The 13,024-nt window shown below is 45.9% G+C and overlaps 6 protein-coding genes across 6 annotated transcripts; 2 read left to right on the top strand and 4 right to left on the bottom strand.

Annotated features, from left to right (window-relative positions):
- Positions 1-458: 458 nt before the first annotated feature.
- Positions 459-1,151, bottom strand: BO87DRAFT_450315 (CBD9-like protein; the record flags this gene model as incomplete). Its single annotated transcript, XM_025628410.1, has 2 exons — positions 459-1,057; positions 1,109-1,151. The coding sequence occupies 2 exons, from the start codon at positions 1,149-1,151 to the stop codon at positions 459-461; spliced, it is 642 nt and encodes a 213-aa protein (XP_025482809.1).
- A 1,058-nt stretch (positions 1,152-2,209) lies between these two features.
- BO87DRAFT_456398 (DUF3176 domain-containing protein) lies at positions 2,210-4,123 on the top strand (the record flags this gene model as incomplete). The annotated part of the gene is made up of 1 exon (XM_025628721.1): positions 2,210-4,123. The coding sequence occupies one exon, from the start codon at positions 2,210-2,212 to the stop codon at positions 4,121-4,123; it is 1,914 nt and encodes a 637-aa protein (XP_025482808.1).
- Positions 4,124-4,679: 556 nt separating this feature from the next.
- Positions 4,680-5,111, bottom strand: BO87DRAFT_422952 (uncharacterized protein; the record flags this gene model as incomplete). Its single annotated transcript, XM_025627143.1, has 1 exon — positions 4,680-5,111. One exon carries the CDS (start codon positions 5,109-5,111, stop codon positions 4,680-4,682), a length of 432 nt encoding a protein of 143 aa, XP_025482807.1.
- Positions 5,112-6,872: 1,761 nt separating this feature from the next.
- BO87DRAFT_404404 (uncharacterized protein) lies at positions 6,873-8,194 on the top strand (the record flags this gene model as incomplete). Its single annotated transcript, XM_025625853.1, has 4 exons — positions 6,873-6,941; positions 6,972-7,034; positions 7,071-7,098; positions 7,155-8,194. 4 exons carry the CDS (start codon positions 6,873-6,875, stop codon positions 8,192-8,194), a joined length of 1,200 nt encoding a protein of 399 aa, XP_025482806.1.
- Positions 8,195-8,632: 438 nt separating this feature from the next.
- On the bottom strand, positions 8,633-9,833 carry BO87DRAFT_394314 (uncharacterized protein; the record flags this gene model as incomplete). Its single annotated transcript, XM_025625111.1, has 3 exons — positions 8,633-9,199; positions 9,372-9,403; positions 9,821-9,833. 3 exons carry the CDS (start codon positions 9,831-9,833, stop codon positions 8,633-8,635), a joined length of 612 nt encoding a protein of 203 aa, XP_025482805.1.
- Positions 9,834-11,063: 1,230 nt separating this feature from the next.
- On the bottom strand, positions 11,064-12,636 carry BO87DRAFT_404403 (putative MFS transporter; the record flags this gene model as incomplete). The annotated part of the gene is made up of 5 exons (XM_025625852.1): positions 11,064-11,936; positions 11,991-12,168; positions 12,221-12,374; positions 12,425-12,523; positions 12,573-12,636. The coding sequence occupies 5 exons, from the start codon at positions 12,634-12,636 to the stop codon at positions 11,064-11,066; spliced, it is 1,368 nt and encodes a 455-aa protein (XP_025482804.1).
- Positions 12,637-13,024: the final 388 nt, after the last annotated feature.

The following is a 13,024-nucleotide window of genomic DNA, read 5'->3' as shown; positions in this document are numbered from 1 at the left end:
AGGCATACTGCTTATAGAGGCTTTGAACGTTTTACTAGCAGTCAAAATATGTACCAAGGACATGTGGGCACGGTATACTACTTACTGGAAGGTACAGTAATGCGAAAGACATGCATGCGTTTGTATGCCTGTGTCAGGGCGAGTCTACAATGTCTACAACTACTGATAATCAGATCGATTTGTCATGAAGCTTATATACTACTTACCCTATCTGTAGGGGCAGAACAAGCGACTGCGGAAGATTCAAAAGCTGGATGAACCCCCCACCAATATGGTTTCAGTTTCAAAGGCCGGAGCTGCTGCAAGAGGAGCTAAGCATTCTTGACACCTAAATAGCGCTGTTTTTTCTTGGCGCTGAGTGGGAATACATTGACATGAAAGTTGGAAATCCTTATGATAAGGTTTCCCAGCATACTCTATAATTCTTAGAAGTTTGAATCATGCTTCACTCGCCAAGCTCATTGGAAGGGATTGTACGATGGATCAGTCGTAGCCTCCGCGGCAGAGAACTGTGCCTGACTCAAGTCGAGTTGCATGGAACCTAAATCATCATGCATCACCAGGTCGGTCGAAGGGTCAGGGTTGTTCAAGGGCGGTCCAGTAAAAGAAGCCCAGAACCAAGGTGTCGAGGTCCCCTCAGGGTCCAGGGTAAACACAGAACTGGGATCGCTCGGAGGTGCAGCGGGAGTTGGCCAGGCGGAGAGACAGTTATCACAGCGGATGTTGGCGGTCATCACGCCGTTGTTAATCCCCGAGCCGGCGAGGAGAGTAACATTTGCAAGGGAGTTGTATTGAGGTTCACTCTTGCCACCGTCCAAGCTGGAACGCGGTGACAGTGTGACTTCCGTGGAAGAGGCGGCCCAGAGAATGAAGAGATTCGCCGAGGCCATTTGGGCGCCTTCACCTAAGGAGACCCATTGTAGAGTTGTGGGGGCAGATATTTGTAGGTAGATGGGGCCGGAGCCAGCGGCGGTGGTGGTAGTGGGGATGGTGATGCTGTAGGATAGGCCCGGTTCGGTTGGAGGGGAGTAGGTGACGATATCTGCGGTGGCGAGGACTGCGTGATTGTTAGTTCTGGAGTGATTGAGATTTATTGAGGCACTCGTACCTGAGCCTAGGGCCACAGCCGTGAGGAAACGGGACGAGTACATTTTGAATGTGGGTTCTGAGGCTTAGGTTCGAAAGTGAAGAACCTTGGATCCAACGCGATTATATAGTATGAACTATGTGGCTGGCTGGATCCACAGCATATTGGACCAAGATACGATATGTCTTAGAGTAGATTCGTGAGACATCTAAGCCCAAGATTCCATAGCACTGGCTCTCACAAGGAGCGCATTCCTCGGGAATCTGGCCCCTTGCATCTCGCCTGACCGAAAGATTACCGCGAACGCAGGAAAACTCGGACGCAGAAGAATTCATCATGGTAGAGAACGGTTACGACAAACAATAAGGCACAAAGCCTTACAGATGGTAGATTGACCACGAGAATAAGGGCAAAAACTGTATTTTGTGCTGTTCTGACTTTGACTTCCATTTTGACCATGCAATGTCAATACTCTGTTTTATTTTTGGTTACCTTTTTATATCGTAATAGCAAAATCTGCGCGCATTCAGAGCGTTACTTTGCTTCTAGTCTTCACTGGCTGCATCAGAGATTAGTATGGTTGCTGAAAAAAAGAACCTGTAAGTTCGATCGTAGGGTTCGAGATCAACAACGCCTACTACACGTGATGTAGACACGGAAAATAGTACCGGCATCACATCGGACAGGAGGAAATTCGAAGGGATCGATTAGAAGCTCTCTGAGCCTCATATTTCCCAATTTTGCTTTCTTTCAATTTAACTCCCTAGGCTAGTCAAGCAACCGGGCTGTGCCAGCTGGACGAAAGATGTACGGTGAGTGAGATTGACTTCCCAAAAAGGAGGGAAAGTCCAAGTAAGATGAGAGCCAAGACACTTAAGAAAGTGGCTCATATAAGATGATAAGATCCTTCAAGAGGGTCTGAAGCACTGTAGCTGTTCATTTGCTGACAGTGTTGAGGGATCGACTAGTGCGTGGCAGGGAAATAAGCGCTAAGCCCCCCGGCTAAGGAGGGCTCTGCAAGGCTGTCCCATATAGTACTCTCACTCCCCGCAGATTATTATGGAGGTACAACAACGACCCCATCCTGTAGTCTGAGAAGACAAAGGAAAATTGGGCTCGATCATGGCCTCCCGCCCTCCAAGTCCAGTTCGTCCATCGGAAGAATCTAACGGGTCTCTGGAGCGCTGCTTTCGTGGACCAGAATCCGATCGCGAACATTCCCGCTCCGACTCAAGAGAAACATATCCTGGCCAGAGAAACCCAATCACCGACTATGGGTCGTCCAAGAAATATTTGCTTCGTGAAGTTGAGGGTCCCCCAGAGATTCATGGGTCGGCTATGAAGAAGAGCAAAGCCCCTATCGGCTTGTTATCCTGGGGATGGGAAATTGGTGCATCCGTATTGAGCGTTGCATGTGTGGTCATCCTAATCGTGCTGCTAAACCACCTGGATGGGATGCCCTATGCCGACTGGGCATACAGAGTCTCTCCAAACGCAGTGGTCGCGGTGATAGCAACCGCCAATAGAGCTACACTGCTATTCCCGGTCGGAGTTTGTCTCAGTCAACTCAAATGGAATCATTATCGCAGCCAAAGACGGCTATACGATCTATACGCTCTTGATCAGGCCAGCCAAGGAATCTGGGGTTCTTTGCAACTGATCACCACCAACCGCCCCAGCCTGGCTACTCTCGGCGCAGTTACCTTGATTCTATCGGCCGCACTCGATCCCTTGACCCAGCAGATTCTCACCTTTCCTTCTCGTATTGTTCCCGCTTTAAATGAGACGGCTTCCCTACAAACTGCCCAGGCCTACGTACCCGGCAACGCAAACAGCGATAATACTATGAGTCTGCTTATCCTCCAAAGCATCTATGTGTCAGACAATACCCGGGAGCCGACCTGCAGTACAGGCTCGTGCAAGTTTCCCACTTTTGACACTCTGGGGGCATGCAGCAAATGCCAGGATGTTACCTTGCAATCGGTGCAGAGTTGGACGTCTCTCTCCTCAAATAGCTCGTACGCGAGCTTTTTCAATGGCACGGCTTATCAAGGGGCCAAACCAAACTGCACATATACCACGCCGGGAGACTTACAGATAACGCCAGACATCTTTGAAGCGGCCACGGTAGACATTGGATCTGAAGCCGCAGTTGATCTCGAGAAGGAAACCTGGACATTCGCCAATACGGACACAGATCGCCTAAATCTCAGCAGTTCCCAAGGACCCCGGGTTGCTGGAATCTTGAACCCGATAGTTGGCCTGGCAGCGGCGATATACGACAATCCGAACATAATTTATACCGCCGAAAACCACACTGCCTTGGAACCAAAACCACAAATCACTGAATGCGCCCTGTATTTCTGCGCCCAGAGATACACCAACAACAGTTACACCTCTGATTACCAATCACTCGAAGCATCTGAGACGGAGCAGCTCTTTACGAAAAACAAGTATTTCCAAATGTTCTACCCCAACGAGCTGGCTCCAGTGAATAGCTCAACCCCAAACTTCGCAACCAATGGTAACTATACCATCTCAGGAAATACCGTGCTCCAAATCCTCAATTCTTTCACATCTACCATATCCCTCTCTGACCAAATTGAAGCTGGATGGACGTATTCCGTGCAGGAGGGGAAAGACGCCAGCCCCGTTATGAAGAACGTTGCCGTCGGCATTACGAAGGGAATTCGCGGTGGGCCGAATAGCACCACGATCACAGGGGAGGCATTTACCACGCAGACGTATATATCTGTGCGCTGGTATTGGGCTGCGGCTCCGATCGTGATCACGATCTTGTCGATCTTGTTTTTGATATTGATTGTCGCTCATACTGCGAGGGCTAAAGGAGTGGGGATGTGGAAGTCATCAGCGCTGGCGCTGTTAGCTTGTCGGGTGGCGCAGGGACCTGAGCATCCGGACCTGCAGACACTTAAGGAAGCTGAGATGGAAAAGGTCTCAAAGAGTACGCTGGTATCATGGGGCAGGGAGGGCGAGCCGTTGACTTTAAGGGTTGATGGGATGAAGAAGAGATAATGTTTACATATAGTCATAGTAATCATGATTGTTTTGGCTTAGTACCTCACATCTCATATAGTAATCAAGATATCTTATATATAAAGATTCCGACCGTGCAAGTTTCCTGACTTACTGATCAGTCATTTGGTATAATTTTATTATTATTCGTTGCTAATAAACTATATGTTTATCTTATAAATCCACGGTAAATAATTAGCAGATTTTCAATAAAAATTTGAAAAATCAAATATACCTTTGGAATTAGCTATTGCATTTATTCAAGTTCAAGTTTGGAGTAGTGAGAAATGACATGTGTTGAAGTACAGCCCATCAGGCATGTGATCAGGATATACACATACCTAGCACACTACTCGTTACTAGTTTAATTGATGATATTACAGAGATTAACTTCCGAAGCAGTATGTATGACTGTACGTTATTGCACAATTCATAATCCAAGAATTTGATTCCTAGGCATTATAACAATTTAGTACCCTAGCCTAAAAACCAAAACCACTCTGAAGCACACACGCAAACCACACATTCCCCTCCCAAATCATCCCCATTCATACTATCAGAAACCAAGGTCGTGTCTCACACGACGATCAATAGTGCACCTCAACACGGTAGACCCGACTGCAATATTCACACGATCGTCAATGCCAGTCCCCGGTCCCTTCCAAACAAAGCTCACAGCATTTTGAGCATCCCTCACTTCCTGTTCTGGAATGTTCTGATTTCGCCCAAGTTCCTCAATAAGCACCTTGAACCAATGCCTGTTCTGCTGATAAAAACGATCACTGGCATAGTTACATCTATCAAGGTCATTAGCAACGATCAGATCACAAAGACCCCCGACAGTATATTCCACTTCATGGAGGCGCACGCGCTTCACGATATTGTCTTCGTCAGCATAAGCGGGGCCGTGGGGCTCGTCAGTGATTGTGATATGCATGCGGCAGGGAATGCTGTTTCGGAGGGGCGAGAGGTCAAGGATGAGACTCATAGCGCCAGTGTTAGTGTCCGGGTCATTTTTGGTTTGGATTTTGAGTGACCAGATGTTGGTGAGGAGCTGGAGGTTGGTGCCGCCAATTTAATCTGGCGTTGCTTCGGGCTTAGTTCCGCATAGCTCCAGGTACTCGATTTTGAGGTGGCTGGTCGAGTGCAGGAGGGTGCTGGGGACATAATTGATTTCGGGGACAATCAGAGGCATGGTGATGGGTGTACGTCTTGGGCGTTGTTGGAATGGTGGATGAGAGGATCGTTTGGCCGTAGTCGTTGAGAAAGATGAGAGTGAACGATCTGTTCTAATTCCCAAAGTGCAGGGTGAAGAGGGGCTTCTTATATCTTTTCCAGTGATGGTATCGTCTTCTAATATGTTATGTAGGTAGCACTTGTTTGGCAATATATCAATTTGATGTGGCAGTTTCCGCAACATTCGTCTCACTACAGGCAGGTAAACCTGAATTATGCCTGGAAATTTCCTGTCGGATAGCGGATTATGTTTGAGAGATTGCCTGGTTTGCAAAGCCTTAGCATTAGGAAAGTGCCAACTTGGGTTGAATATTCATACTTTTAAAAGTAGGTCATACTGGGTGACCTCTGTTTCTTTCGGCTATCTGCTACAGACTGAAAAAGGTGCTCCAATGACGGGAACTTACTCACGAAGAAATTCTCAACTTCTCAATGGAAGTCTGACCGTTTTCTCAAATGTCCAGGAACTTCATAATAGAGATAATGGCGGAAAGAAGATCATATTTGGATTGTTCAGCCGGTTGCTGCGGCTATTAGTCCCAAACCATTGTTCATGGTCTGCTTAGTGAGAACTATTGACCAAGTTTCTTGGAGGGCCAAGGTGAAGATACAATTGGCTTTAATAGTAAGAAGCTTCTTTGGTTTTGAATACCGATGTTATACATTATGCCATTTTAATCTCACCCTGTTGATGTCGAGAGGAAGGTGTAGCAAGTGCTGACTGCCGCATAATGGGTCATTCTATGGGCGTAAGCTGCAAGTTGAGAATAATATTTATTCATTGGTATTACCAAGATTGTTCCTAAGATATGTTGTCTGCTTACTGGCAATGCGGTGATCTACCGTTAGTGGCCAGATGTTGACTGGAGTGGAAAGCGGTGGAAGTATGATGAAAAAGGTACGTATAGTTCATGGGCTCAACTGAAAACAGAAGAAAACTACACATCATACTGAAGTGTGCTATTTGGACTCAGCTATCGCCTAGCTTTAACTCGTCGCCAGCTGCCCAACTAGGTGATCGCTTCTTCCTATCCGATTTTCGTGTGATGTATATGCAACGTGATGCAGATCTTTATTCTCCCGTAATATGATAACTATTTAGAAATTTAACTATCGTCGACAAAAATAAACCCAAAAACATACAACAGAAGGGATTCGCTGGTGGTCACCCACCCAACTACTAACCTCCCGGCGTGTGGCTTGAGTACGGCTGAGCGGACGGGAAGCCCTATTTTCCACACCCTATGGTCGTATGTGTCAGTTACAGTGTAGAGCTGGCTTATATGCTTGGATGGAGCTTAAACATTTATATTCCCACATTATATATTGTTTAATCATATCTAGCTGTAATGGAGACCCTTCCTATACCGTAGTATATAATACTCCGTTTAGTCAAATTGAACAGTCAATATAACCCTTTTGGACTAATTATGAATCAAGAGGATTAGATGATTTGAAGATTTAACAGAGTGGTAATTATAGACTAATTGATAATGGATACAGAAAGATATACATGGTAAGAGCAGATGACAAACGTAAACCTTGGGTCGCCGATCATTCCCTTGGTCCACTCGAAAACTTAGTAATAGTGCATTAACTCTTCCAACGCCAGACTCTCGGCCGGTCTCGAAGATTCCAGCCAACCCCGGATGATGACGCTCCTCGGAGTGGCTCTGTTTAAGTGAGAAACAGATCAAGCCTCCAATCTTAGCTTTTCAAGGTAGCTAAGCAACATATATGTACCTAGGCCTGTCCCTAGCTGTGGTTCTGTCACTCTCCAATCTATCGACTTAAGACCTAATATCAACTCGGTTCACTACCGTCTCTTGTATAAGCATGTCCACAAAGCCACCATTCAGCGTTGACGTCTCTATTCCAAGTACTTTCTACACTCCTGCTGCAATTCGCGACGAGTATTATACCCCCTACAGTCCTACTACGGATACTTCCCGCTTTTTACAGAACGATCTCTCTGTCGAATGTCTTAACCGTATTCACAAATATCTGTGGTTGGCTGGCCGACCTATGCCACCCAGACCCCTAAACTATCAAACCGCAACTTCTCGGCAAATTGTGCCAGATGAAAGGATTGACATGCACATGGTCTGGGAACCTTCACGGCGTATCCATCTGAAGCCGCTCCCGCGATACCTCCTAAGCCATCAATTTTGGAAAACTTACCTGATCTGCAAAGAACCCTGTCCCTGCATGTCCAACTATATTTACTGTCAGACAAAAAGGGGGGACGGGGTTTGTCAGCAAAAACACCTATACAAATGTGGCCTAGGACTTTTGTATTCTTATATTTCTCTAATTGAGCGAGAGAGTGATTTTGCTATTGCCCAGGACCAACACCTATTACCACACGACGTGACTTGGGAAATGTGGGTTAAATTGGTCAAGGAGCTCTTGGAGAACGGAGCTACTAATCCTGAATATGTCAATGCACGTTACTTGTTCGGCGAGCTTAGGCTTTCAAGACTCAACAAAATATACATGTTTCGTTATGGCAGTATCCTACGAGGTTATCACTTCACATATCAAACATATACTGAGTTGTTCTATGATTATCTAACACCCCTTACTGCAACAATTGTTTATGTCGCATTAGCGTTGACAGCAATGCAGGTTGGGCTGGCTACAAAGCTGGGGGGCAATGTTGCATTTCAAAATGCTTCGTATGGATTTACCGTCTTTTCAATCATTGGCCCGCTCATTATACTTCTGCTAATTGCAATTCTTGGGTTCATCCAATTCATCAATAATCTTCTGGCGACATTGCAATTCAAACGGGAGCGATTCGCGCACTACAATCTACTGAGCTCGCACAGTTGATAACTTGATTGCGTTCTCTCATGGCCTAGAAATCTGGGGCGACTCCTAATGACTATGATAATAGGTTAAATAATGGCATAAGAACATCGCAATTGGCAAAAAGTTGCCAAAATAGGATATCAAGTCCGATTTGGCGTTTATTGAACATGGGATCAGAAGCAGGCCCTTTTCCTGTGAGGTCCCTGTCTGAGGATATTGTCTCGCGCAGCCGCCATCTTAATGATTGAGGTGGGTGCCGTACCATCAAAATACACAACATCGTGGTAGAATGACGCAACCCAGATACTGTTAGGTTTAAGCATGACTCGAACAGGATTGAATCACGATCTGACTCGGATTCGAGTTGTGAGTTCTGATCTGTGGAACCTGAGTCGAAGCATGCCGAGGTCTACTCTTGCAGCAGTACCACAGCAATTGTGGTCCCTCACAACTCGTAAGCTAGAGCCTTGACCTCTCGGACCAGTTTAAATATTTTTTCTTCCAGCCTCTGCTCTCTGCATGGTCCCGTATTTTATTGATGCCTTGACAAATTGCGTCATATGCCGGATCATCTGGTGAGGCACATTTGTTCAGCCCCATATGATCTTTCTCAACTGCAATGTTTTCGGCCATATCAAGCACTGCAGCATTCCTCTCGACAATCTTTTTCATTCTTTGTAAGTATTCGTGGTATGTAGAGCGTGTAGTGATCGTACTCACAAAGCCTAGATAAATAAGTTGAGCAAAGTGCGTATGGTGCTTCTCATACATCGTGACGAGCTTAATGTCTTTTCTTCTCCTGATAACGCTCATGAAACGTTCTTGCAAGTCGGATAGATGAGGGTTATCCGTGTAGAGACCTTTCAGTAGTATTGTGCTTGATCCGAATACCCATGTCAAGTGTGCTATGAAGGCTCCAAACTGCGAAACATTGGACCCTTGATGGGGCGTTCCAAGAAAGATGATACCGATTGTATCATCCAATATGTCCCTATACTGTTTATCTGTTTCCGCCAAGCATATTGCCTTGATGAACCAGATCAGTCAGGTCACTTAAGACAGAGCATGTTGATCTTACCTCTTTGATAATAATGCCACCAAAGCTATGGCCGATGAAAATGATGGGACACTGCGGTATAAGCCAAAGGGTTACTTTTCAGGTGTTCCCTATGGTTATCTCGATTATTTGAAGGCTGACCTTGTGGTGTTCACGCCTTTCCTCGTTTACTGCTCGTAAAAGTATTTTGGCATTTTCAAACGGTGTGTTGTTGCTCGCCCGGACAAACCAGTCAGAGTTATGGCCAAATGTCATGACCCGTGCTTTGCTGAAGTCTCGTGGGAAAAAGTCCGTTAGCCAGTTTACGCGAGACTGGTTTGGTCCTCTCGTCGTCCAAGTAAATTCAGGGTGCGCGCCTAACCCATGCACTGCGACGACGCTGAAGACAGTCAGTGTTAAATCAAGATATTGGAGCATATGAAAGATATACTCTAGTCTGCGGTTGGGAGGCTGGCAGTTTACTATTGTTCTTGTGCCTCGTTGAAGAAACTGTTCATGACGCTTCAACGCGCGTCTAACGTAGTAAGAAAGGATCCCAGACGCGACTATCGTCACTCCAAGTACTGAATAAACACTTATGGAGCCTGGACGAGGCCATGCCATGCTCGCAAAAGACGTTTGTGATCGTTGCGATTCAATGTTAACCTGACAAGGCGTGGTTCATAAGTGCGAAGGGGAATGCTACGGCAGGGCATGATTTTCTAGATAAATTGTCGACCCAGAAAATGTCCAGTTCATTATTCCGGATATAGTTGTAGGCCACTGGCCCGAACAGATTGTCCGAGAAGAAGAGTTTCCAGCATAACGGCATCAGCGGGTGCGCCACGTCGTACTCGTATCCATAAAAACCTTATATGATTATATTGTACCATATGAATTTAAGAGCAATGCCCTGTGAGTTACACTTTATTTGCATATTATGACGACACACTTTTATGGAAGAAGCATGTATAGCGCCTATTTGACGAACGTGATACGAAATTATAAATGAAAGTCGTTTCGTTGAGTTTAAGCCAAAATTCCCCTCTTCCGAACAAAAGAAGATGTATGTAAATTTGTAACCCTTCCAATGATACGTAAGTGGAAGGGCATAGATTCCATTCCACCTCGAAAAGCGACATTCGGATACATATAACGTAGTCATAGCATTTGGCGCGCTGTTAAAATCATATGTTTGCCGCTGATTATGACACACAACATCCATCTTGCCCCTGCTGGTAAGAGTCGATGGACCTGAGATCGCCTTCTTGGTCGCTAGGGTAAAAACGAAGCCCAAAATGCACCCGTATAGCTCCCTCAGTTGACAGAAGTTATAGCATTAGGGCGTCACATCCAAGTAGTTGAAACAGTAAAATGAAAGAATCTATGGCATCAGCATGATATACTTTCCAGAACTCTATTTCAATGGGGTACCTCGATATAGATCTAAGGCGCATCAAGCGAGACTTATGCCAGACTAGATGCAAATTTACACTGTCTGGTAGGTTTGCCTGCATTGGCTGCTTACCTAGCTAAAAATAATCGTCAAATTTGTTGGGCCTTCCAACATCAACATCATACTAGAGTATCATAGGAATAGTTGCCCACGCCCGATGAGAAAGCTTCGTAAATTGGGTCTGATACGGTCTATGTTTGCTACCTCATCATGGTCAAAAATCCCCAGGAAAATTTATTCGGTGGGTGCAGACAGCCTTAGAGATCAGGAAGGGCCAAGATTGGACTTCCGGGCTCGGATGACACATCCCAGAGCTGTGACGAGGGGATCCATGTTTTGACATTGTACTGTCTCTTTCTCCCAACTCTATTCAAAAATGCAAATATAACAGATAAACTTCACAGAGTATACTTGAAAAGAGGACTCTTCTCTTCCATATCGCGAAGCTGCTCCTCAGTATACAGTTCCTCAATCTCAGACAGAGTCAACCGAGCCTTGCCCTTATTAGCGCTCCATAAACAGAACTCCAAACTCAAGGCTGCCACGAGTCCAGCAGCAGCGAATGCTAGAGAGGTGCCATAGCCAGTAGGGTATCGGGGTTTTTCATCGGATTTATAAATATAACTGCCGATGATACCACCCGCATTCCCAACGCAGATAAGATAACCAATAGCCACAGCACGCTTGTGCGGATTAACGATGTTGCACACATTCCAGGCATTAACACCAGGAAGGATGGGATACATTCCAAAGCAAGCAAGGCAAATCGCAAAATAGCATAGTGCTATACTATTCTCGATGCTGGCGGCCTTCGAAAACAGAATGCCAAATGAAGCTATGAGCGAGCACTGGGGGATCACGATAAATGGCATTCGCCATGAAAAGCGATCAGCGAACACGGAGAAGCCGTAAGCTGATATGGCGCCGACTGTGTAAGGCGGGATTGTCATAAGCTGGGCCGTAGCTGACTTATACCCCATTGATTTGATGATTTCAGGCATACTGAATTTGAGTGCGTAGTTGGGGACCGCATTGGACCAATTACCAAGTATGAGGAGATAGATTTTCCAATCGGTCAGGACGCTGAGGATTATCTTCTTGTTGAAGCCTTCATGGTGACCACTATGATTATTGGAAACGAGCTGTCGTACCTCGAGGTATCGAATCTCGTCTTGTGAAAGCCAGTTGGGGGATAAAGCCGGGGAATCCAGAAGGAGCAGGTAGCAAAGAACGGCCATGAAAACTGTCACAAGACCCTCGATGATGAAGATCTTGTATGGATATCAGTAAGTGGGATCACAGAAGAATTTAAAGAAATGGCCTACCCAGCGCCAACCTTCGTAGCCTGCTATTCCGTCCATTTTGGCGATAGCATATGCCAGGAGACCGGAAAAGGCTCCACCAGAAGCAGCAGATGTGTAGAGAATAGCGATGCGAGTCTGTGTTTCTTTTGGAAGATACCATTTCGATATGATTAGCACAGCACCTGGCAGAAATCCAGCCCTATGTGACTTGTCAGTACTGCGAAAAGTGTTCCATGCGCCTAGGACCTTACTCAAAAAGACCCAGAAGGAATCGAATCACCACAAGGCCGGCAAAATTGCGAACAAAGCCCGTGCAAAGCATGATCACACCCCAGCAGAATATTAGGAGCCCCAAATACTGTGACGGTCTCTTGAGTCGGTTAAGTATGATGTTGCTTGGTACCTCTTTGGCCACGTTAGTGTTTGTTTGCTGTTCGCGCATAGGAGACTCGTACCAGCTAGAACATAAGGTATGAAAAAGATAGACAAGGCAATATTGTATTGTATGCCGCTCATGTGTAGACTTGGAAGTAAACCCTCGATTTTGGCATTTCCTGTTGAGTGTTAAAACCAGAATGCATAAATTTTGGGGGTGTTACATACCGATATTGGTTTTGTCTATATATGCAACCAAGTACAAAAGGACAAACATTGGAACGAGTCGCATCTGGTTTGTAACTCAGCAGCTCATTCGTTGAATGAATTGAGATAGACACCATACGTCAACCTATAATGATATTGTCAGTAAACTCCACACACGCGCGTCATACCAATACAGTTACCTTTCTGAGAACCTTCTTCTTTGCCTCGGGTGGAAAATTCGACAGAAACTCTAATCGTCGGCCGAGGCTCCATGACCTGGGAGGTCCTCTAGGTGCATCACGGCAGTATCCTTATCAGTCATATTGACGGAGTTGGTCTTGGGGGCGCAAGTTAGGACAATCAACAGCAGGAATTGAGATGATCTTATGGGTCTGGGCTAACAGAGCTCTTGGCACCCCCACGGGGTAGATGCAGGAAAAGCACATCCGGGGAAGTAAGCAAAGTTGGCGCCG

Source organism: Aspergillus neoniger (assembly GCF_003184625.1).
Source record: "Aspergillus neoniger CBS 115656 unplaced genomic scaffold BO87scaffold_6, whole genome shotgun sequence".
Taxonomy (NCBI): Eukaryota; Fungi; Ascomycota; class Eurotiomycetes; order Eurotiales; family Aspergillaceae; genus Aspergillus; species Aspergillus neoniger.
This window is presented reverse-complemented; position numbering and strand designations above follow the sequence as displayed.